General features: G+C 39.4%; 1 protein-coding gene across 4 annotated transcripts in view; it reads left to right on the top strand.

Annotated features, from left to right (window-relative positions):
- The window catches only part of GRIA2 (glutamate ionotropic receptor AMPA type subunit 2), a 232,105-nt gene that overhangs the window by 99,866 nt on the left and 105,280 nt on the right, over positions 1–26,959 (top strand). For all 4 annotated transcript variants that reach the window (XM_088475313.1, XM_088475311.1, XM_088475309.1 and 1 more), the window contains exons 4-5: positions 16,066–16,262; positions 18,091–18,144. In XM_088475313.1, the coding sequence (XP_088331439.1) occupies positions 16,066–16,262; positions 18,091–18,144 (251 nt within the window). The remainder of the gene's footprint in view (positions 1–16,065; positions 16,263–18,090; positions 18,145–26,959) is intronic.

The following is a 26,959-nucleotide window of genomic DNA, read 5'->3' as shown; positions in this document are numbered from 1 at the left end:
ATCATTTATTTATATTTGAGCTGTTCATTTAAGTTTTTTCTGGCTTTTTTAAAAGGCACATTAAAGCTTATTAACTTTTTTGCATTCAATGATAGAGTGCTGGTCTGTCTCTATTTTTGGAGAATATATATATATATATATATATATATATATATACAGTCAGGTGCATAAACATTGGGACATTGACAGAATTTTCATATTTTGGCCTCTATTCACCACCACAATGGCTTTGAAATGAAACAAACAAGATGTGCTTTAACTACAGACTTTCAGATTTAATTTGAGGGTAATTACATCCAAATCAGGTGAACGGTGTAGGAATTACAACGGTTTCTATATGTGCCTCCCACTTTTTAAGGGGCCAAAAGTAATGGGACTATCAACTCAAAAGCTATTTCATGGACAGGTGTGGGCTATTCCCTCGTTATTTCATTACCAATTAAGCAGGTAAAAGGTCTGGAGTTGATTCTAGGTGTGACATTTGCATTTGGAATCAGTTGCTGTCGACTCTCAATATGAGATCCAAAGAGCTGTCACTATCAGTGAAGCAAGCCATCATTAGGCTGAAAAATCAAAACAAACCCATCAGAGAGATAGCAAAAACATTAGGTGTGGCCAAATCAACTGTTTGGAACATTCTTAAAAAGAAAGAATGCATCGGAGAGCTCAGCAACACCAAAAGACCTGGAAGTCCACGGAAAACAACTGTGGTGGATGACAGAAGAATTATTTCCCTGGTGAAGAAAAACCCCTTCACAACAGTTGGCCAAATCAAGAACACTCTCCAGGAGGTAGGTGTATATGTGTCAAAGTCAACAATCAAGAGAAGACTTCACAAGAGTGAATATAGAGGGTTCACCACAAGATGTAAACTATTGGTGAGCCACAAAAACAGGAAGACCAGATTAGAGTTTGCCAAACAACATCTAAAAAAGCCATTACAGTTCTGGAACAACATCCCATGGACAGATGAGACAAAGATCAACTTGTACCAGAGTGATGGGAAGAGAAGAGTATGGAGAAGGAAAGGAACTGCTCATGATCCAAAACATACCACCTCATCAGTGAAGCATGGTGGTGGTAGTGTCATGGCGTGGGCATGTATGGCTGCCAATGGAACTGGTTCCCTTGTATTTATTGATGATGTGACTGCTGACAAAAGCAGCAGAATGAATTCTGAAGTGTTTCGGGCAATATTATATGCTCATATTCAGTCAAATGCTTCAGAACTCATTGGACGGCGCTTCACAGTGCAGATGGACAATGACCCGAAGTATACTGCAAAAGCAACCAAAGAATTTTTTAAGGCTAAAAAGCGGAATGTTATGCAATGGCCAAGTCAATCCCGTGACCTGAATCCGATTGAGCATGCATTTCACTTGATGAAGACAAAACTGAAGGGAAAATGCCCCAAGTACAAGCAGGAACTGAAGACATTTGCAGTGGAGGCCTGGCAGATCATCACCAGGGATGAAACCCAGCGTCTGGTGATGTCTATGCGTTCCAGACTTCAGGCTGTAATTGCCTGCAAAGGATTTGCAACAAAGTATTAAAAAGTAAAAGTTTGAATTAGGATTGTTTAGTTTGTCCCATTACTTTTGGACCCTTAAAAAGTGGGAGGCACATATAGAAACCGTTGTAATTCCTACATCGTTCACCTGATTTGGATGTAATTACCCTCAAATTAAATCTGAAAGTCTGCAGTTAAAGCACATCTTGTTTGTTTCATTTCAAAGCCATTGTGGTGGTGAATAGAGGCCAAAATATGAAAGTACTTTCAATGTTCCAATATTTATGCACCTGACTGTATATGTACAGTCATTTTGGACATGAGCAGCATGTGCAAAATCCAATAAAAAAATATATCTCAAATTGTGACCCCATGTCTAGGAAGTGCAGACAGAAAGGATCAGAGTCACAGAATGTAAATTAACCCCAGGATACCGGAATAGTGCAGAATGAGAGCCATGGGGGTGGAGGGCCCTGCTCGAGCTTACTGCCTAAAATGGGGTGGGCAATAAGCGGCCCCATAGCTGTTGTAGAACTACACATCCCAGCATGCCCTCTCAACGTTTTGCAATTTGAACATGCTAAAACTGTTCCAAGGCATGATGGGATGTATAGTTCACAGCTGGAGTGCCACTTATTGCCCGCCCTTGGCTAAAGACACAGTAATGCACAATAATGATTGTATTCCTTTGAAATTTATTGTAAAGAAAAATATCTGTTCAAGCTTTACTATATTGCTAATATTACTAGAAAGTTTTAAAAATAGCAAGAAATCACTTTAATTTATCCTTGCAAATTATTTATTACATTTCACAATAATTATATATTGATTTTATTAAATGTACAACATATATCTTGTACAATCAGATGGAAAACAAACCCAAGCCTTTACATTTTCACATCTGATTGCACAGGATAAAAATAGAAAATGATAATTATGTTTTCTGTATATTGCTTAGTTTATGACTAAAAGCCTATATACATCAACATGTTAAAGAGGTGGCGCATCATAACAAAGTAATACATAAAATCAATGCTGTATATATTATAAATAAAAATATATTTATTTACCTTGAGAGTGAATTAATCTAAATGAAAATGAATGCAGTCCAAACTCAATAAATTATATCTAATACGATTTATCATACATGATATGGAGTTGTAGTGTTGTCTTCTATAAGAGATTTATGTATTTAGGCTAGCTGGATTATTTCATAACAGACATGGCTAGCATTTTCATCCACAAATGAGTAATAAATTACAACATAAGGGTCACATGCCAAGATTACAAATCAGACATGTGATGAATTGGCAAATTAATGGTCCAGTTTTCTTGCTGGTAACTAGAAGCTACACATACGGTAAGGTGATTTGTGCATCTATTGCTAAAGGTGACTGCAGTGATGCTGTGATACAGTATATATAAAAACGTAAATAATTTTATTTTATTCATTGTCACTTATATCCAGCAACGGCTCCTGACCTCTTACCCGAGGGGGGCTGCTGCTTGCTGATCTGGCCTGCCTGGCACCTGCACAATAGATCTGGCAGGCGTCGGGACTGGTGCATGCGCATGAGTGCCGATGGCACCGCACATGCACATAACACTGGCTTCTAGGGGACTGCAGCCCCGAGAAGCCGTGTAGGGCTGCCGAAAGGCAAAGCAGCATCTTCCACTGAAAGCCGCTCTCTGCTACTCGCAGCCCAGACTGGCAATCCCAGGGGGAGGAGACACCTCCCCCTGGGGCTGCCTGTGCTGTGTATGACATGCAGGCGGCGCTTCCAATGGGAAGCCACCTCCAGTCACATTGTAGCCAGTGCAGTCACGCACTGATTTTACTGGGGGGGCTGCAGCCCCGCGGCCCCTAGGTAAAATCCGCCACTGCTTGCATCTATTTAGCAAGCATTTAAATTGTAAACAGCAAAATATATATTTTTTGCATAATCTGTTAACACCAGTCTGGAAAATATACTGTGCTTCCATTTTATACAGTAATATTAGTATTGTATTGTTTTTAATTAAATACTTTAATATAGCTAACAGTTTGTAAATTATCTTAAGTGTTTCTATTCAAAAAATATGTTTTTATTAAATTTATAAATAATTGACTGTATTTTGATAGTAATGTTATTGCAGGTATGGGATCTCCTATTCTAAAGTCCGTTTTCCCAAAAGCTCTAAAGTGCTAAAGCAAAAAGCATATTATTGTTGCATTTTGGTGATTTTGTTATATAAGAAACATCATCAATCACCAACAGACTTATCCTGCAATTACTATAATGAGCTCTCTAAATAATTTAGGGCCTTATGGTGAGTTGATTAACACCTGATTATGGATCTTGTTTTAGCACTAACAATATTTAGTAGTGAAACGCACAAAGTATGGACAATGTATATTCATACTTGCCGACCCGACCGATTCTGGAGAGTAGGTAAGTCTATGTATATTTCTATGTACTTCAGTTAACTCTCCAATTGCAACCGAGAGGCATTAGGCATACGGACAGGGGGAATAAATGTATGCATTCCTCCCAGTTATATAATATTCATTATTAGGTAATAGCAATAATATATTATATTACACATCGGCAGAATATTCTTTAACATTATAAAATGATGCAAATAGATTACATTTGATTTATTTAGCAATTGTAAATGCAAAAAAATCACTGGAACGGAAAAACCTGAGCTTTAGTTGTACAGTATTTTTACCGTCTATATTGCACCAAATAGAGTGATAAATTCTGATAGCCTGAGTTGTTCATAGCTAAAGCAGACATCTGTCATAAGATAGGACATATTCCCCATTTAAGCTTTAGCCAAAGCTATGGGGGAAATTATTATTATTGCAGTTGACAAATATGTGAATGTCATGTCAACAGTAAGCATGCTTCAAAAAGCCCTTCCAGTCTCACACACTGAAAGGACAAGGGTAAAGAAAATGACATGCTCAGGGGTTCTTATCGTTCTTACATTTGTGCTCAAGGTTACACTAATGCCCCCTGTATGTGGTTGGTAAATTGTCACTTTTTGGACTTAAAAATGTAGGTGTTTTGTAGCAACAAAAAAGAAATGATACATTTGTAAATATCAAGAAATTTGGAATATCTTAATCTGAGAACTCTAGAGATGCACTGTGAGCGATGACGGTAATGGAAATTGACACATGCGCAATGCGACTCAGATGTATGCGCAGAACACAGACAATTCATGCAGCTGACAAAATCATCAGCATCACGTCCATCTCGGAGGCAGGCCCTGAGTTACACTACCGTTCAAAATTTTGGGGTCACTTAGAAATTTCCTTATTTTTGAAAGAAAAGCACTGTTTTTTTCAATGAAGATAACATTAAATTAATCAGAAATACACTCTATACATTGCTGATGTGGTAAATAACTATACTAGCTGCAAACATCGAGTTTTTAAAGGAATATCTACATAGGTGTATAGAGACCCATTTCCAGCAGCCATCACTCCAGTGTTCTAATGGTACATTGTGTAAGCTAAGCGCGTTAGAAGACTAATGGATGATTAGAAAACCCTTGAAAGAGATCAGTATGATTTACCGCCGGCCTTTGTGCAATTATATTAGCACAGCTGAAAACGGGTTTGCTTGTTAGAGAAGCTTTAAAACTGGCCTTCCTTTGAGCTAGTTGAGTATCTGGAGCATCACATTTGTGGATTTGATTATACTCTCCAAATGGCCAAAATATGAGAACTTTCATGTGAAACTCGACAGTCTATTCTTGCTCTTAGAAATGAAGGCTATTCCATGGGAGAAATTGCCAAGAAACTGAACATTTCCTACAATGGTGTGTACTACTCCCTTCAGAGAACAGCACAAACAGAGTAGAAAGAGAAGTGGGAGGACCCGATGCACAACTGTGCAAGGAGACAAGTACATTAAAGTCTCTAGTTTGAGAAATAGACGCCTCACAAGTCCTCAACTGGCAGCTTTATTAAATGGTACCCACAAAATGCCTGTGTCAACATCTACAGTAAAGAGGCGACTCCGGGATGCTGGCCTTCTAGGTAGAGTGGCAAAGAAAAAGCCATATCTGAGACTAGCCAATAAAAGGAAAAGATTAATATGGGCAAAAGAACACAAACATTGGACAGAGGAAGATTGGAAAAGAGGGATGGACAGACCAATCAAAGTTTGAGGTGTTTGGATCACACAGAAGAACATTTGTGATATGCAAAACAAGTGAAAAGATGCTCGAAGAGTGCCTGACGCCATCTGTCAAGCATGGTGGAGATAATGTGATGGTCTGGGGCTGCTTTGGTGCTGGTAAAGTGGGAGATTTGTACAAGGTAAAAGGGATTTTGAATAAGGAAGGCTATCACTCAATTTTGCAACGCCATGCCATACCCTGTGGAAAGAGCTTGTTTGGAGCCAATTTCCACCTCCAACAGGACAATGACCCAAAGAAAACCTCCAAAGTATGCAAGAACTATTTAGGGAAGAAGCAGGCAGCTGGTATTCTGTCAGTAATGGAGTGGCCAGAGCAGTCACCAGATCTCAACCCCATTGAGCTGTTGTGGGAGCAGCTTGACCATATGGTACGCAAGAAGTGCCCATCAAGCCAATCCAACTTGTGGGAGGTGCTTCAGGAAGCGTGGGGTGAAATTTCAGCTAGGATGCCAGAGGCCTGCAATGCTGTAATTGTTGCAAAAGGAGCATTCTTTGACGAAAGCAAAGGCCCTGATTCAGACCCGCTCGCTGCTGCAGGCAGCTCGCAGAGTTTGTGGGTATGTTTTTTTTTGTCTGTCCTCTAGCAAAGCTACGGGAAACCTCCCACAGCTTGTGCAAGCGGGCAGGAGGCCGTCGCGATAATCGGTAGGGTCTCGGCTGCCGCAACTCCGAGTGGACTCCCTGCTCTAATAGAGCAGGAAGTCCACTCATCTAATAGAGCAGGAAGTCCACTACTGACACCACTAGTGATGTCAGTAGGGCCTCCCACAAACGCCAGGCGTTCGTAAAGGGACGCCTGCGTTTGTGCAGCCACCCCCCTCCTCGCCTACAAAATGGGGTGAGCTGTCACTCACCATCGACAACTGTCCCTTCTTGTAGCAAGCCCCGCAGTGACTGAACTTCAGTCGCTGGACGGGGCTCGCGCACGCCGGACGCGGTCCGTGCGCAGTGGGGCACCATCGAGCCACTTGCAAGCGCTAAGCGCTTGCGAGCGGCTGTGAATTAGCTCCAAAGTTTGAAGGACAAAATTATTACATATTTCAAATAAAAATCATTATTTCTAAACTTGCCAATGTCTTGACTCTATGTTCTATTCATTTTGCAACTCATTTGATAAATAAAAAGTCAGTTTTCATGTAAAACACAAAATTGTCTGGATGACCCCAAACTTTTGAACGGTAGTTTATATGTACTGTAGGTGCAAAGAAACTAGCTCAACTATGCCCGTCTAGACATCACACACTCCTATTCCACAAGGGGTTGTTACATGATAATATATTGACAGAGTAAGCTGCATTGCATAGGCATAGCTGTAGTGGGTGCAGAGGTTTAGAGAGCACCGGTCCTAGGTCATATAGTTGTCTACCAAGTTCACGGTATTGCATGCTTAGCAATTCGGTCCAGCCTGTTGTCTGGCTTGATAAGGTGTACTCTTCAGCACTCATATAGGTGGGGGTCTCTCCCTCTCAGTAAAGCTCCACACTGATATGATCCATCTTCCATGCTCCTGTATCACCATCACATGCACAGCTGAGCTTATTAGTGAGCCCAGCACTGTTGGAGAGTAGGCTTCCCCTTGATTACAGCCTTTGTAAAATAAATTCGCTCAACTGCATTAAGGGATTGATGTATCAAGCAGTGTGGAGAAGTGGAACAGTGGAGACGTTACTCATAGCAACCAATAAGCTTTGAGGTAGCATTTATCAAGTAAATTCTATAAAATATGAAATAGAGGTTTTGAACACAGAGCTTACCCTCTGTTGAGTGTATTTTGTGCCAGTGTAGTGTTTTTAGATGCTCAGATCACTATACTGACACAATACACATTACAGAGGTTGAGCGCTGTCTACACAATCTTTATTTCATATGTCACTACTAACCAAGACTGGATATCTATACTTAGCTGCTCCTATAGAGCGCAGCTTACACACACCTTTTGACATTCTATAAAATGATAGGTATAAGATGATTCATTGCTATCAGCAACTTCTACACTAATCCACTTCTCCACTCTTTTCACTGTTTGATACATCAACTTTACCACACTAATGGGGTGACATTCCCAGTGAGGGGTGTGTAGTGGATGTTATAGTGGTAAGGGTTGGGGGTGTAGTGCATGTAATACTGTACTGGGGCACTATATGTTTCATAATACAAACTGGAGGTCCTATAGTGTGGCATAAAAAGTACAGCAGGTACTACAACCATGGCCAAAAGTTTTGAGAATGACACAAGTATTGGTTTTCACAAAGTTTGCTGCTTCAGTGTTTTTAGACCTTTTTGTCAGATGTTACTATGGTATACTGATGTAAAATTACAGGCATTTCATAAGTGTCAAAGGCTTTTATTGACAATTACATTAAGTTTATGCAAAGAGTCAATATTTGCAGTGTTGCCCCTTCTTTTTCAAGACCTCTGCAATTCGCCCTGGCATGCTGTCAATCAACACATACTGACTGATGGCCGCCCATTCTTGCCTAATCAATGCTTGGAGTGTGTCAGAATTTGTGGGTTTTTGTTTGTCCACCTGCCTCTTGAGGATTGACCACAAGTTCTCAATGGGATTAAGGTCTGGGGTGTTTCCTGACCATGGATGTTTTGTTCCCCGAGCCACTTAGTTATCACTTTTGCCTTATGGCAAGGTGCTCCATTATGCTGGAAAAGGCATTGTTCATCACCAAACTGTTCTTGGATGGTTTGGAGAAGCTGCTCTTGGAGAATTTTGGTACAATTCTTTATTCATGGTTCTTAGGCAAAATTGTGAGTGAGCTCACTCCCTTGGCTGAGGATCAACCCCACACATGAATGGTCTCAGGATGATTTACTGTTGGCATTACACAGGACTGATGGTAGCGCTCACCTTTCCTTCTCCGGACAAGCATTTTTCCAGATGCCCCAAACAATCTGAAAGGGGATTCATCAGAGAAAATAACTTTACCCCAGTCCTCAGCAGTCCAATCCCTGTACCTTTTGCAGAATATCAGTCTGTCCCTGATGTTTTTCCTGGTGCGAAGTGGCTTCTTTGCTGCCTTTCTTGACACCAGGCCATCCTTCAAAGTCTTCGCCTCACTGTGCGTGAAGATGCCTCCACACCTGCTTGCTGCCTTTCCTGAGCAAGCTCTGCACTGGTGGTGCCCCGATCCTGCAGCCGAATCAACTTTAGGAGATGGTCCTGGCACTTGCTAGACATTTTTGGGCACCCTAAGGCCTTCTTCACAACTATTGAACCTCTCTCCTTGAAGTTCTTGATGATCCGATAAACGGTTGATTTAGGTGCAATCTTACTAGCAGCAATATCCTTGCCTGTGATGACCTTTTTGTGCAAAGCAATGATGACTGGACGTGTTTCCTTGCAGGTAACCATGGTTAACAGGGGAAGAACAATGATTTTAAGCTCCACCCTCCTTTTAAAGCTTCCAGTATGTTATTCTAACTCAATCGGCATGACAGAGTGATCTCCAGCATTGTCTTCGTCTACTCTCACACCTGTGTTAATGACAGAAACACTGACATGATGTCAGCTGGTCCTTTTGTGGCAGTTCTAAAATGCAATGGAAATGTTGTTTTTGGGATTAAGTTCAATGTCATGGCAAAGAGGGACTTTGCAATTAATTGCAATTCATCTGATCACTCTTCATGATGTTCTGGAGTTTATGCAAATTGTCATCATATAAAACTGAAGCAGCAGACTTTGTGAAAACCAATACTTGTGTCATTCTCAGACCTTTTGGCCATGGCTGTACAATGTTGCATAACATGATCTGTGGCAGTACCATGTAGACATATAATGTTTACTGGGGATGCTGTGTGGCATAATGTGAATTGGGGGCAATGTGTGGTGTAATGTGTACTGGCAGCAATACAGTGTGGCATATTGTAAGCTTGGGGATACAACTGTGAATAATAGGAATATATGAACTGGAGGCACTGTGATGATAATGTAAATTAGGGAACTACTATGGGGCATAAATTAACTAGGGCACTATTAAATAAAATGAGCACCGATTTGGAGAGGTGTCTCTAGAATCATGGGGACAGGGGCCCCTTCAAAATGTTGCTGTGGGACCCAAAAAGTTGTTGCCACGCGCCTGCTGCAATTTGTATATAGATAGATAGATAGATAGATAGATAGATACTCTTACAATAACATTGCATGGTTATTAATAAGGCACATGTTATTTAAATAGTATATCCTTTCAACATATTGTTACTGTGGTGGTGAGTGACTGAGTGGATATAATAGTTTTTTTGCGAGTTAAATAATCAAACCATGAAGTAGAATAACAAGCTAGAACAAATGAGTTTTTCTACTTCAGGTCGCAAAATATCGCACTAATCCTCTTTTTAAAATGTATTTAAAAGGAATGTGTATGGACAACTGATGCTATTTTTATTTTCATTACATACATTATTTGACAACATTCTGAATGTAGGTATTAGTCATTGCAATTTAAATGAATTATTCTAAAACCTGTGTTTTTTTACACTGTGGGTGTAAACAAGGCTAGAAAATATGTCAGCAACGGATAGCAAAATATATTTTTAGTAAAACAACAAATTCTAATTAACATATAGAAAACTGTAAGTTGCAGCTTGCTTGTTAATTTTATTTAACAAACTGGCAAGTATCCTTATTAAAAGTGCTAAAAACATTGCTGCATCTAATTCTTAAATGCTTCTTTTGATGAAGTACTATACATGTGTTAAAAATTCAAATAAAAAATAAAGATTTTGGTATTATTTACTAACTAAGGACATACACAGATTTGTGGGGGCGGTCTAGGCACAAGTATTAACACGCTATATCTGCGGGGTAGGAAAATTAACCGGTATTTTTTCATTTACAGTGATAAATATTTCAAAAAAACAAGTTTATGTTATCTGAATTGCCGGTAGTGCTCCCCTAGAACCAGTGAGTCAAACAACAGTAGGGAAAGTAGAGAAAGAAGACTCTTGTTTGGGAGCACTCTTATTCATATAAAACTTAACTTTTATTTGATCCCATCAGAGATCAGACTATACTACTCACACACGAATAGAAATTGGCATCTTAAAGGGGAAGAAATGTAATTTCCCTCAAATACCAAAAACAACAACAAATGTTGAAAATATATTAAATCATGATTCTTGACTTGTGGTGATAAACAATCTAAAATATACATATTCATTTATATTGCATTTTGTCTCTCATGTTGACAAAAAATTACATAAAGAGAAAATAAAATACTTAAGAAATCCTTTGGGTATAAATACCACACATATGTGGTGACAGTATTATATAACATGTAACTAAGATCCTTTTGGGCCTAAAAGCTACAATGTGCACGACAACAGTGTTCCCGTGATAACCAGTGGGATTTATCAGTTTGTATAATCCACCGTTTAGACAATATCCTTTGTCTTTATTATAAATTTCAAAACTCTCCACCAAAATGGATATATCACACAGTGCATAAATACCGGTGTTTGATAAAAGGGCAGTTCTGAAAAGTGTCTTTATCTTGCTGAAGTAGTGATCTGCTTTTAACCACATGCCCGTCAGCAGATGTGATTAATTAGAGTCACCCACTTCAATACACATGATCGGAAAGATTTCCTGCATCTACTGTCAGCTCCAGTCTGTAACATGACAGTCAGCAGCTGATTGGTTGCTATTTTATATTTCTCCACTTTATCTCTTTCGAAGGCATCCCCGGGGGGGTGGTTTGGGCAGATTATGGAAGGGGTTTTTCTGTATCTCGATTTTGCTTATTGAAATGTTAGCAGGTATTCCTTATAGGCAGTGAAGAGTGGTTTGATAATGATCAGCCATCCAGAAAAAGTAAGGGTGGTGAGGTGTACGCCAAAGGAATCTTTGGCGTAGATTTAAAATTTTCCTATGGAGCCACATTTCTGGTTATGTTCCTAGTTAAAGTAGAGAAAGAAGACTCTTAAAATGGGGGCTGATGAGATTACTGAAAGAAAAGAGGGATAGAGGACAGAGGAATTCATAAGTATATATTGAGAGGATATCATCAATCAAAAAGGTCCATTGGTTTATTCAGTATCACCATTTTCAAGATTAATATACATACAGTATATATAGAGAAAAACACTAAACACAAAAGTTTTTTCTAGGGTGAAAATATTATACAATTTATGCAATTTCTACGATTTTCAAAATATCTGCTGCACGAATTTATGCAATCTTTACATATTCATAATTAGCAGCAATTTAAATATTATCGATATATTCTCCCTATCCATCCACATAAATACTTGGCAGGTAACTTGATAGTTATTTTTGCATATACAGGTTGAGTCTCCCATATCCAAAATGCTTGGGACCAGGGGTATTTTGGATTCGGAATATTCCGTATTTTGGAATATTTGCATATCATAATGAAATATGTTGGGAATGGGACCCAAATATTCACACAGAATGCATTTATGTATTATATACACCTTATACACACAGCCTGCATGTAAGTTTATACAATATTTTCAATAATTTTGTGGCTCAAGCAAAGTTTGTGTACAGAAATGAAATAAATTTATGTTTCATATACACCTTATACACACAGCCTGAAGGTAATTTTATACAATATTTTTAATAATTTGTGCCTTAGATAAAGTTTGTGTACATTGAAACATCAAAAATCAAAGGTTTCATTATCTCAGTCATGCCAACATAATTCCGTATTTTGGAATATTTGGATATGGGAGACTCAACCTGTATACATTTATAGTAGTAGATAATGCATAGGATAATGTTAAAGAATGCAGAGATTAGAGAATGGAAAAAGAAAGTCTCCGTTCTATTCAAATCCAGTCAAGCTACCTACGCATGTGCAATATATTGCAGAGAATGCTCAGTAGTTGGGGCTGGATGCCCTACTAAGAGGCATAGAAATATAATGCTCTTTAGACAGTTATGGGGGAATGATTCCCTTGGTGAGGGTAATCCTCACTATCTGCCGAGAATTATAGTAGAAATGATAAGAGTGTCAGTTACCAGCTTGCTTCATGCGTGTGACCTGCCAGAGACTTGGGAGTTTGCTGCTGAAATACAGGAACCCGGTGTGCACACTCCAGAGTGTCCCTCCGTTCGACCAACGCGCATTTCACCATAAGGCTTCCTCACAGGTCCGTGTGTACCCCCGTTAGGGCTACTGTCCGGAAGTGAAATCCTCTCATCTAGGCAGTGAGTATCCGCCTCCAGTCAGTGTGTTTAGGAGGGGAGGGGTTAGAGAGAGGTCATGTGGACATTTGTAATACCCCTGGCTACAGGGAATCCCCTGAGCCTGTCACTCATGTGGGCGGGACTTAGTTCCGTCTAGTACTTAGCGAGAGAGAGAAAACCTTGATCCATAGTCTCTTAGATGGAGCTAAAATAGGCTATTTATGATATGTGGGCACAGGAACCCTTGGCTGTAGGCAATCCCTTTAGCCTGTTACTCGTGTGGGAGGGGCTTAATTCCATCATACAATGGGCGGAGCTTAGTTCCATCATCTAGTGAATAATAAAGAACACTCAGATCTCTCCAAATAGGGGAAAGACAGGTAGATTACTACGTGTGGTCACAGGCATCATCCTATTATGTTACAATATCTGTCTTGTAATGACACGGACGGAGCCCTGTCTCTAGTTGTCCCCGTGATCTCCTACATCAGCGGTATCCTTAAATCTTCAGCAGCTTGATGATTCAGTGATCAGTTCAATTAGTCTACATACTTAGTGTTCCTGTCAGCCTATATCTCCCCTAATCTGGACTATACTATTGTAGGTTAATGTCCTTTTAATCCTTATGATCATAATCACCCCTACTTCTGACTGTTAAGTTAAAGGGTGGGTATACATGCACATACCTCAGTGTGCACATACATACACACATGTCATCCTACATACATATAGATGCATTAGCACGCATACCTGTTCGTGCATGTACATTATTTGATAGTGATTTGTAGGTCAGTTGCTAAATATAAAAAAAATAGTAATTCTATGATCTCCGTGAAGGGGCTTGTAACCATGATATCATAGGTTATTGTTTTAGCTCTAAATATAAACTAACTCCAGATATTTGTTAAGATAATAAGAAGTTCGAGATCTATACCCTATTCCGGGATAGTGTCAAAATTATTATTATTTTTTTAAAATGTTACATCGGTAACTGGATGGGTCTAATCTAGCAGACATACTGATGTTATGCCTAATAATAGTAAGTACCGCCATAGACAGTAGCATCATGGTGACCATCATTCATACTTAGGTCCTGAGGGGTAAAAGGGAGGGGGGAAGAAAGGTTTTCTTGAGTATTTTATTTTCTCTGTATGTCATTTTTTGTCAACATGGGAGAGATTTGCAATATAAATGAATATGGATATTTAAGTCAAGAATCATGATTTAATACCTTTTTTAACATTTGTTGTTGTTTTTGGTATTTGAGGTAAATTACATTTCTTCCCCATTAAGATGCCAATGTCTATTCAAGAGTGAGTAGTATAGTCTGATCTTTGATGGGATCAAATATAAGTTAAGTTTTATATGAATAAGAGTGCTCCCAAACAAGAGTCTCCTTTCTTTACTTTAACTAGGAACATAACCAGAAATGTGGCTCCATAGGAAAATTTTAAATCTACACCAAAGATTCCGTTGGCGTACACCTCACCATCCTTACTTTTTCTGGATGGCTGATCATTATCATACCACTCTTCACTGCCTATAAGGAATACCTCCCAACGTTTCAATAAGCAAAAATCGAGATACAGAAAAACCCCTTCCACAATCTGCCCAAACCACCCCCCAGGGATGCCTTGGAAAGAGATAAAGTAGAGAAAGATAAAATAGCAACCAATCAGCTGCTAACTGTCACGTTATAGACTGTATTTGAAAAATGACAGTTAGGAGCTGATTGCCTTATACTTAATCTCACTCCACTTTATCTTTCTTCAAGCTTTGATACATCTCCCCCAGTAAGACATACCTCCCAACATTTCAATAAGCGAAATCGAGATACAAATAAACCCATTCCACAATCACACCCAGAACCACCCAAATCACACTCATCTTGCCACAAGATCCAGCATGTTTCAAGTTCGGGACTGCTTTCTAAGCAGACTGTAGGTTAACACTGTTGTCACGGAGTGCGCTGCAGATGCTCAAAGACTATTGTAGAGGGCAGCTGGGACTGGAGCTAATACAAAGTGATTCTACAACATTTCAAAACACCTTTAAGTTGCATAGTGTAGTGCATAACGAAGGTGCAAATACTTCTATTGCAGACCCCCAACACTTTTTAAGATAGTTGCCGCTTCACATATGGTTGTAATTAGGATATTGTAATGAATTAAAATTTCACGACTACATCCTGTGATTTAGAGCACAATGCAGTCCAGTGTGTTGAAGCCCTTGTTATTTTCACACTATGCTATTAGTTATTTTTTAGGCCTCAGGGGTATTCGATCTATTGGAAATATTGTGTTATCTGCCCACCAGCAGACTACATCTAACTGTCAGTATCTATGTACAGTAACCTGTTAAGGTGCCTATCCATTAGGCGACCTGAAAGTCTGAACGTCTAATGTTCATACCTTCAGGTCGCCGAGGTGCGGTGCCCGCACTGAACGGCGTTCACTGAATGTCAGTCAGTGAAGGAGCCCGACCTCCTATCTCTGAACATGCCGAACCTGACGAGTGTCGTCAGGTTGACGGGCATGTTCAGTAGACAGTCGAGGACGGCAAGGACCTAGCTGGTCCTTACCGGCTATCCATTACACGACTTTGGTCAGATTGTTCACAAAGTCAGGTAATGGATACACCCCTTTAGACACGAGAAAATATAGACTTAGGAAGAGGAGGTGGACTTTAGGGAAAAGAAGAAGTAAACAAATAGACTCTTATCGAATGCAGGGAAAAAAACAATTGTAGCGCAAAGGATAAAGAGTCACAAATGCTATAAAAAGATATATATGAGAAATATGACATACTGTATCCCAATGCAAAACAATGCAATTATTCAAACAAACAGACACCTATCTGTAATAAAATAACAGCAGGCATTTTAAACAAGTTATGACAAAGAAATCTGACAATAAAGCAGGAAGAGGCTGGGGGCCGCAGTTGAAAGTTTGGAGGGCTGAATATGGCTATAGGGCCACCTGTTACCCATCACTGTGTTTGTGTGTGTGTGTGTGTGTATATATATATATATATATATATATACAGACTAGTGAACAGTGGACTTGATAACCAGCACGAAACAGTGCTTAAAATCAATATAATACAAGAATCACTCTATGTTCAATATATATATCTACTTGCACCCCAAGTTACTGCTGATCTTGACTGTATCTATGTCTGATATTTTGTCTCTAAAGGTTTATCAACACTGCAAGCTGTGCTGGATTCTGCAGCTGAGAAGAAATGGCAAGTGACAGCAATCAATGTAGGCAACATTAACAATGACAGGAAAGATGAGACATACCGTTCCCTCTTCCTTGATCTGGAAATAAAAAAGGAAAGGAGAGTGATTCTTGACTGTGAGAGGGACAAAGTAAACGACATTGTGGATCAGGTCTGTGATTAGGTGGATACGGTGTACACTAAAAGTTGAACACACTATATTTATACTATTAATGCATTGACGTCTTATAGTTGTTTATAGTAAACCATATAATTTATTGTAAAGTATGTTACAGGACTATAGATGAGAGTAAGGAAGGGTGACAGAATAACTACAGTACAAATAGAATAAAACACATTATAATGGAAGCGATATAGATGTTGAGTTGAGCAGTGACTTTTCCCTGAGTAGCTACTTATTTACCTGCCCTCACATATATTTGATGGTCTATCAGCGACAACATTAGGCTCTTGTATCTGTCAAATATGGAGAAATGAGCATCACATTCCATCCTATCTAACCTCTCAGTGATCTGTCTACTGTATATAGCAATAGGATATCTGCTATTCTCACCTGGCTACATTGGCACATTGGTTTCACCCCGCAATGTTACTGCAGCCCAGCCCATGAGAGCCACACATGCCAAACTCCCATTCTTCATTAAGAACACTCTGTGGGCCGGTAAACCTTCCTGTGGAGTAATTTATAAATACTCAGTGTATTTTATACAAGATCACCATAAATGATGAGTTGACCAATGAGCCACCACCTGCTTACACGGTTCTTATAAAAAATATCACACTATATTTATACAGAACTTTTTATGTTCATCTCAAGAACAATTATCTCACTCAATGGTTCCCAAACTGTGTGCCGTGGCACCCTGGGGTACCTCGGGGACACTTGCAGGGGTGCCTCAGCTTGGTGGACCAGCATCAAATCAAGTTATTTATGGTCAATGTAAAGTAAATTAATGGATAAACAGAAGTTCAAACCTTTCCACCACCACATAACTGAATGACAGGTAAGTACAATTTAGTTAATATATATTTTTTTTCATTAACAAACTTTTGGCTTAGGGGTGCCTTGAAAACAATGCTGAAACTCTAGGGCCCGTGATTCCAAAAAGTTTGGAAACCACTGATCTAACTACTGGAGCATATAAAATATAGAGTAAAGAATGATATATAAGGGATGTGTAGGCTCGGCATATTTCTATGTTTATATCGGAATAAGAAAGAAGAATGCAATTTATGCAGGCATTAGTGGGTTACCATATCCTTCTATAAAACATAACTTATAATATACAACTGTATTCCAAATGGAGAGTGTATAAAAATGTCCTAAAACGAGGGCAGCACATGACAAAACTAGTCAAATTTTCCATACATTTCAGCAGGTGTTTATGAAGCCGTTACGAGGATTCTTTACATTTGTAGAATTTGAGTAGACGGAACCAATGGGTTAATTTACTAAGAGGGGCGGCGGCTTACTTCTCTGCATTGGTAAGCCCGAAATTTAAACCTTCAATGATGTTATTGCCATTTTAAAGGTTGGTCTTAAAACACGTTGAAAAGTAAGACGCTGCTTAGTAAAGTTACCACCAAAGCACTCTTTGGATTAGTTTTAGGTTCAGATTTAAGAATTGTGCTGTATTAAGAATATAATAGTTTTAGAAAAAAAGACTGTTGTGCTAATGTCAAAGTTAGATGATGTTTTTACGATTTTCAAATGTTCAAATTATGCTTAATAACTGCTTTATTAGAATAATCTTCCTAGGAAATCAGGGGTCTGAGATAAAAGGTATTTTAGGGAACTGTCTGCTTACTAGTCAGTACAATGAAATCTTATGGTTGGTCCTCTATCCTGGCAGGGTCAGAACAAATGGCACCTCTGCTAAATCTACAGAAATAAATGTGTCAAAATATAAATGGGGTATATAACAATAATTGACAATTATAGATTTACTTATAACTTTTATTTCTGTCTTTGTTTCTAGGTAATCACCATTGGTAAACACGTAAAAGGCTACCATTATATCATAGCAAATCTGGTAGGTGTCAGTTTAATGTTTTATTTCACAAACAAAAGAAAAATGAAGAAAACAAATCTAATGTAAAAATATGTTAAAATAGAATAAATGCACCCTATGTTACTAGATTCCACGTGGATATTTAAATTAGCTGCTTAGAATGGTGAAGCTGGATATATATACTGTAACAACACTTTTCTCCCTGCAGAGGGGATTTTACCGCCTGCTCAGACATGGTGTGAGCTTTCCAATTGCACTTTGGCGCAATGTAAGAAAGCTTCAAGCCACAGAAGTGACGCACAAAATAGTTTTAATATCCTATTTGGGCTACATTAATACTTTGTTCTAATTAAGTACTCATCATCTCACTTGTCTTGTATTATAAACTTTGTTTTATGTATTAGAGACTTTCATTTAATATAACACTCTCAAATGCTTGGGCTCCTATGTCAGAATATATTTTATGCTATGCTTTTTTATGTTATGTATTTTCATGTTATGTATGTTTCATGGTATACTATATACTAATATATTAATAAATTGATTTATATATTTCTATGGGACTAAAAGTGCAGTTGAATGCGCAGCCAATTAATTTTTTAGCCCTTTTTAGAAGCATTTGCGCAATCTTCTTTATTGGCTGTGGCGCTCCAATACGCAAAAGTTACCAAGGGAGCGTTATTTCCAGCAGTATTTCTCTCTATTTCTCTCTTTGTTTACACAAAATAGGCCCTTTCCCATTACTGTCATGGTACAATTAAGACACCCATAAGGTTAAATGGAGTACTATTTTAGGGAAAAACATAAAAGTACACATTTATTGGAGTATCTACAGAACCTCAGACTTAGTCAATTCCGATTTTAGAGAGTTGTTTTCAATAAGGGTAAAGTGATTGTATACCTGCATGGAGAAGGTAATTGGCTCACTGATGTATATCTGCATATTTTGTGGTTCGTAAATGAGCCTTATGTTTATAATATTGTTTTTTTTACATCAAAAGAGGTACCATACGTAGATATACGTATGTGAAAATCTAACCGTTCTTTGACTATATGGTCATCCCCCTTGGCTATGACATTGTACAAATTTAGTTGCTCAGACTGCAATGTGAATTGCAGACACCTCACAGAAACTATTCTTATTATAACAGACTCAGTTGCACAAACAACATTGTATGGAATCTATTACCATTATCATAAACCCATGCGTGGTTGCAACAGAGAGCATTAAGTATGTCTACAGTGCCATTCTGGCAAGTACTTATGGGTAATGACATCATAGCTGCACTATACTGAAGTTGTGCTAACCTGCCTTTGCTAGTGTGTACAGTAGAGCAGTGGTTCTCAAACTCGGTCCTCAGGGCCCCACACAGTTCACGTTTTCCAGATCACCCAGCAGGTGCACAGGTGTATTCATTACTCACTGACACATTTTAAAAGATCCACAGGTGGTGCTAATTATTTCACTTGTGATTCTGAGGATATCTGTAAAACATGCACTGTTTGGGGTCCTGAGGACCGAGTTTGAGAACCTGTGCAATAGAGCATTGCTAGTAATGTTAGGTTGTAAGATTATAAACTCTTTTGGACAGAGTTCTCATTCATACTGTCTCCATTCTGGCTAAATGTTCAAATTATATTTTAATTATAATGTCCTGTTTATACTCTACAGAGCAACATGTCTATAATAGTATTACACTTCTAGTAGCTTATAAGTGCTGTGATGTGTGATGTGAATCACATGAAACTATAAGCAGATTCAAATATCTTATAATGAATTATGGGACGATCGACAACAATAACGATATCATTGTATGATCTCCCAGGTGTGCTGGATGAGCGATATTGATCATCCAGCACACCACGAACCCACCAACGATGGCCAAGGGTCTCTATAGTAACCTGGTCGATATCGACCAGGTTGGCCTGCATGCACGGGCGATGGACGATATCGTTATCGTCCATACATGCCCGTTCAGCGCAGGTCGTTGGCCACCGAAAAATTCACGGTATGAACGATAAAGATATGATCAATATAATTATCGTTCATATCATCCATTTTAATCGTACCCTGTGTACGCACCATTACAGTTAATGGATTATCCTCATTAGCATTGCTTAATTGCAGGGTGGCACAGTAGTCCATAGTGCGGACAGTGGAGTAAGCCAATCATATATAAAGATCAGTGGGATATACAAGGTTGATGAATGATGTGGATGGGAGAACAAAGGGGAGAAAGGTCCCTGCTAGATGGAAAGAGCAATGTGGAGGCAAAAGAAGCAAGTAGGACTTGGAGTAGAGAGTGGTGTCAGCAGCATATTGTACATACTAAGAATGGTATCATGCAGGAGTTGGGTGGGCTTTAGTGAATTGGTAGGTTATGAGAGAGTGTTTTAAGGTTAAGGAGAGTCTGGTCAGATGAGTTACAAAGTTTCCTTGTTACGGAACAGCACATGAAATGTCTTGGAAATTGGAGTGAGAGTGGCAGTTAGAGAGCAGATGAGATGTAGGTTGTAGGTAAATCTAAAAAGATCTGAGCCAAACATACATACAGTATATACTTACTTTTGAAAAAGCATTTTAGGGAGATTGTGATTTGAGTTAGAATTTATCATGATGAGAATTATGATGTACTATGGTGGAGATCTTGGCGAGACTTTGTAGGTGTACAGTATTTGAGTACTTTAAAATGGATTCAAAAATGTGTGGAGAGCCAGTGTAGTTAGTGACAGAGCAGAGTGGTGGTGGTGGTGGAGGAGTTATTCATATACATGACAATATATTTGTGAATAATAAAAGTAGGGATTTATTGCTGGGCTAACTTATATTTTATGCTTATGGGTACTTTAATAAAATCACTGTGAGTTTCTTTGTTGTCACAATCTATTTTTAAACAATAATTATGCAAAAGAGTGTTATTGATATCTGCATGCTTAATTTCTTTGTTTATTCCAGTTGTTAGCCTTGTATTTATGTTGTTATGCTTGTTGCTTAGACATGTATGTTTATTCCAGTTGTTAGCCTTGTATTTATGTTGTTATGCTTGTTGCTTAGACATGTATGTTTATTCCAGTTGTTAGCCTTTTATTTATGTTGCTATGTTAGTTGCTTAGACATGTATGTTTATTCCAGTTGTTAAACTTATATTTATGTTGTTATGCTAGTTGTTTAGACATGTATGTTTATTCCAGTTGTTAGCCTTGTATTTATGTTGTTATGCTTGTTGCTTAGACATGTATGTTTATTCCAGTTGTTAGCCTTTTATTTATGTTGCTATGCTAGTTGCTTAGACATGTATGTTTATTCCAGTTGTTAGCCTCGTATTTATGTTGTTATGCTAGTTGCTTAGACATGTATGTTTATTCCAGTTGTTAGCCTTGTATTTATGTTGTTATGCTAGTTGCTTAGACATGTATGTTTATTCCAGTTGTTAGCCTTATATTTATGTTGTTGTGCTAGTTGCTTAGACATGTATGTTTAGAAAGTCAATAATCCAAAGGATGATTAATCAATGTTAGATCACCACCATTTTCCTATGACCTCTTCAGTTTGGGATATTGACGAGCTGATTGTCTTAGGCAACACTGATGAATGAATATCAATGTAGGATCAATATATTGTTTTTATTGTACATTGATGGCTCAAGTAAAGATGACATTATTATTTCTGTCCAATACCTCTGACTTACAAAGAGCTTGTGCCTTTTATTTAGTATGTATTTTACCACTTTTACCAGAGAATGTAGGACAAATCAACAGACCACATCTGCTATTATAAGTATTATTTGATTCTCTGTTCATACTGTACAGTATGTAGCAAATCGCTTTAAAATATCAGTTTCTATTTATATTTATGTATAACTCTTTCAAGGCAAAATTGGCAAAATTCACCATACCCCACTCCTACCCCAAGATACAAACAAGTCCATTCACTCTTACCCACAGACCTGCAGTGAGCCCCCACATTATGCCAGAGGTGAACACTCACTCTTTGTTCTTTGTTCTATTGTGTACTGTACACAATATACACTGCAGATCTAATTTCTTGTGTTAAATACAAACCCTATTCTCTGATGACTAGTGTCCAGTCAGTGACGTGCGGTGAGGTCAATGGCTGGGGAGGTCCACATGGAGATAGTGAATGAGACAAAAAATATAGGATTCATATGGACCTGTGCTTGTATAAAGGAAAGGCCATGAATCAATATCCTTCAATAGTCTAAAATGCTTGTGGAATCCTATAAATTCATGATAGTAGATATTCACTGAGTGGGGGATATGAGAGAATATCTACTCTCATGAATTGATAGGATTCCACAAACATTTTAGACTATTGAAGGATGTTGATTCATGGTCTTTCCTTTATACAAGTGCAGGTCATATGAATCCTATATTTTTTGTCACATTCAGTATTCACTTGGTGGAGGTGTGGGAATACCTTCCATAGAGATTCTAGACTTGCTGCTGATTTCTTTGCGCAGATACACCCTTTCTATTATTTTGCACACATGGAGATAGGTCTGAGTGCTGGGACCCTGTCTCACCCCTTACTCACTGTAACTCTCCCCTAACTACACTAAGCTTCAGTGTCCATTGATTCTCCTACCTGCAACACTGTGTCTTCTCATGCTGCTGCTGACAGCTCCGATCTCTAAACACTGCAATATGTTAACTATAAAAATGATTACAACAAACAAAGAAGATGTTTATAAGTTATAAATATCTTCTTTGCATTATTCTAATCATTTTGATATCAAATCTCAGGAGTATGACAAGGGAAGCTCTGCCTACCCTGACTGCACGTCCCTATGTCCAGTACAGACTTCATGACCCTGTGGGGTCTATTTACTAAGCGTTGGATGGAGATAAAGTCAATGGTCAATGGAGATAAGGTGCCAGCTCCTAACTGTCATTTTTCAAACAAATCCTGAGACATGGCAGTTAGGAGCTGATTGCCTGGTACCTTATCTCCATTCACTTTATCTCCATCCATTGCTTAGCAAATAGACCCCTGTCTCTGTTGTTAGTGTTGTGTACAGAGGGCCTTATACAGATTTGTATGCTAACCCGATGGTTAGCGTACATCTCCAATGGTTTAGGGTCTGCGCATGTGCAGAACGGGTCCTACGACCAAGCTCGCAGACCCCCCCAAGCCGCAGCATGATTGACATGCTGCGGCGTATAGGGGGCAGAGCAGGGGCGTGACTGGCCACCGTTCCCAGAAATGGGGGTGTGCTACCCTGTTTTTCCTGGGACGAGGCCAGGATCTGCGTCAGTGAATGCAGATTTCCTGACTTCACAGCTGCCAAGACCCGGCCAGGCTGTGGTAAGCTTGGGATCGCAGATGCAGCAATGAGGTGTCTTTTTCCTACAGACACCTGCTGCATATGAGATGAACTGAATTGCACAGGCGCTTGTGTGCGACCCTGCAATTCCCTCCATCTCAGAATCAGGCCCAGAGATTATTGTCTGGTCTTCAGTTTATAATGCAATACAAATTTCAGTCCTAAATGGTCAATGTATCGTGCAGAGTGTATTCTTATGTGACTAAAATAAACAATATAATATACTATAATAGTATATTAATTGCTTATTCCTTATTAGCCAGTGTACAATATATAGATGTGTCTACATACATCTATCCTCCATGCGCTACAAGTCGCATTACACATAACGTGTGAGCTCCATGCGACTCCCGAGTACTGCTGAGTTATTTTTGTGCAATTTTTTTTCCCTAAAATGCATCTTATTTACAAAGTGATACGAATAGGACACACAAGCAGCTTCTGCTGATTAAAATGATATGCGGCATTCTATGTGTGACTGCGGTTATATCTGCATGTGAAATGCTACGTTACATGGTCAGCGACTGTGACACTATAACATAGTATTTATACACCAGGAGTCGCCCACAGAATATAGGCCTGCCACATATCACTTTAATCAGCAGAAGCTTGTGTATCCTAATCGCATGGCTTTGCGAATGACGCATTTAAGGAAAAAAGTTGCACGAAAAGACACTTGGCGCTAGCTACCGAGTGCGACTAGAAGGGCTGTTTAATGCACATGAAGGTTAGTATATGTGGACACATCTGTAAATTCCATTTATGTGATGGTGAAGTGTGGAGACCATCCCCTGTTCCCCAAGGATTTAATTCCCCAGCGGATCATGTACTGTACAATACAGAACCCTTCCCCTGGTGGCCTGTATACAGTACAGAGCTAAATCCCTTGTGACTACTGGGTACTTACCTCCCTGCTTATGACAGGTTAACAGGCAGTCGCTAGATTCTGTTATATTAGCTGATAGCAGCTCCTTTTTCTTCACTTCTGTGGAGGACAGGAAACTGAACACTATCAGCCAGCAATGGAATAGGCTAATAGATCCCCTATAGGGGATAGAGCACACACTTCTCTTACTTACATTTTACTGTATTACAAAATAAAAATGTTACTCCTCCCTAGGAAAAAATGCTGTGGACCCATATTGGGTCTGTAGGTAAATGGTTAACATTTTCCATATCTGAAAAAATTAGCCTCATTTAACAGTCGCACAATTGGTGATGTGTTCAATTTGCACATTTTTGCCCATCATACTGCCAAAGCGCATAGGTTTACAGAGCAATACAGCAGCATTTGCAGGTGACAAGTATGTGACATGTTGGGCGCAATAAGTAATAATAATTTAAATACTGGGCAGCTTTATTTTCAGATATTGCCTTCCCCTCCCAACGCTAAATCTCTCTACACATTATAAAACTGCCGCACCTTCATTACATGGATTTGCCAAGATGCAAATGTGTTTCTTTTTTTCCCCAATCTAGGAATCTGTCCCTAAATGTAAAAAATAACGTCCAGTGTCACGACTACTATTGTTGCTTCGTTTATATTCATCTATAAAGCAAATCTAGCCAGACATTAACGATTGTCTATGATACACGGATTTCTTATTGAATAGTATCTCTTGCCAAAATGTGTCTCAATGATTTATTGGTTACCCTGCTAGCATAGACTGCGTACTGTAGATGAGACAGCTAGATATATACACTACAATTTGTGGCCCTTGGTTGCCTAATATTAGACAAATGTTGTTTTGAACTAACACTGATAAAATTGGAAAGGAATATAAATCAAATCTTGAAACAAGAAGTTTTCTATTTAGCAAAATGATAAGGTAAATGGGCAATGATCTGATGCACTCCAGCAGTTTGATATTCGGTCAGTGTATAGTACCAAGTATCATTTCATGGTATCCATTCTGTAGTATTATCTGCTGTGCAGTGTCTACATGCATTGGACAGTATAGTTGCATGTCCTGACTGCTCTTACACCCTGCATGGTAAAGCTGGGCACACACTTATACAGTCCTCTTGCAGATCTTAATATTCACAACCTCATAGTGAGATATTTTGTGTACGCAGCCACCATCATCTTTTCCACAATAATCTTTCATCTCTCGAAAATCAGTCATATCTGCTGATCTGGTTTTATGGAAGTCCTAAAATGTATATGATGCAATGGTACAATGTCGGGCAAACCTGGAAGTGTGCATGCACTACCAACCATTCTGTCCAATACTTCTACTAGTGCTACTCCAGTCACAGGGCCTGATTTAGAGATTTACGCAAAGCCAATATTTTCTCACATTGAGCAATTGTTTACAAATGCCGCAATGCACATGCGCAGTGTTTACAATGCAATATCGTAGAAACGGGTTGGGTATGGGATCCCAGCTGTCGGGATGCCAGCTGTACCGTCAGCAGCATCCCGACACTAACAAGTAAGTTTCCTAATGCTAACCCTTACGCCTGCCCCTTAACCCTCCCTCCCCGGGGCACCCTGAACCTAACCCTTCCCCCTTAGCGCCTAACTCTATCCCTCCCCCTACTGCCTAACCCTAAACCTAACCCTCCCCTAACCCCCCATACTTAACTCCAGGATGCCAGCGGTCAGTATTCTGGAGCTGGGATCCTGACTGCTGTATTTAAACCGTCTGCCGGGATGCTGACTACATCTCCATAGGAACCAGTCACAAAGTGAGTGACAGGTAGTCAGCTTTTGGGGGTGGTATCGGAGAGGAGGGTTAGAAGAATGTAGGCGTGTCTGGCCATTTAAATGCCGTTTTGTGGGCGTGCATAAATTAATCAATGTCATCTCCTGTGCAGCACGAGAGTTCTCTGCGTGTCAGTGTTTGCGGCTGGTCAGACCTGCCGCATATGCAGCACGGCTGCCCCATGTGCATTGATGGTACCGATGTTAACACATGGTCGTATGGATATGAGAAGGCAGCAGTAAGCGTCTCTATGCTCAGCTGTGCTTTGGAGGGCATTAGCCAGGGACATGCAGTCAGGGTAGGAAGTCATACTCCTGAGATTTGATATAAAAATTATTAGAATAATACAAAGCAGATATTTATGACTTATAAACATCTTTGTTTATTGTAATCATTTTTATAGTTAACACTGACCAGCTTTGTGGAGCTTCCTGGGACTGCAGGGAGACGAGAGATGAGGCAGCAACAGCTCAGCCTCACTTCTGTATAGTCAGACAATGCTTGCAGAGCTGGGGGGGGGCGGGGCCACACCCATGGGCAGTAAGCTGCATAGAAGGAGAGCTAGTAAAGGCATGTCTCTGAGTATGGGGTCGTGCCTTGAGCACTGATGGACACCTTGAATGTGTCATGTGACCTGGAAGGAACACTGCAGTGTTTAGAGATCGAAGCTCAGCAGCAAGAGAAGACACAGTGATGCAGATAGGAGAGTGGCATGTGACCAGGAAGTGCACTGCAGTGTTTTGGGGTCGGAGCTCAGCAGCAAGAGCAGTAGACAGTGATGCA

Source organism: Taudactylus pleione, unplaced genomic scaffold (genome assembly GCF_031769625.1).
Source record: "Taudactylus pleione unplaced genomic scaffold, aTauple2 ptg000170l, whole genome shotgun sequence".
NCBI classification, from domain to species: Eukaryota; Metazoa; Chordata; class Amphibia; order Anura; family Myobatrachidae; genus Taudactylus; species Taudactylus pleione.
This window is presented reverse-complemented; position numbering and strand designations above follow the sequence as displayed.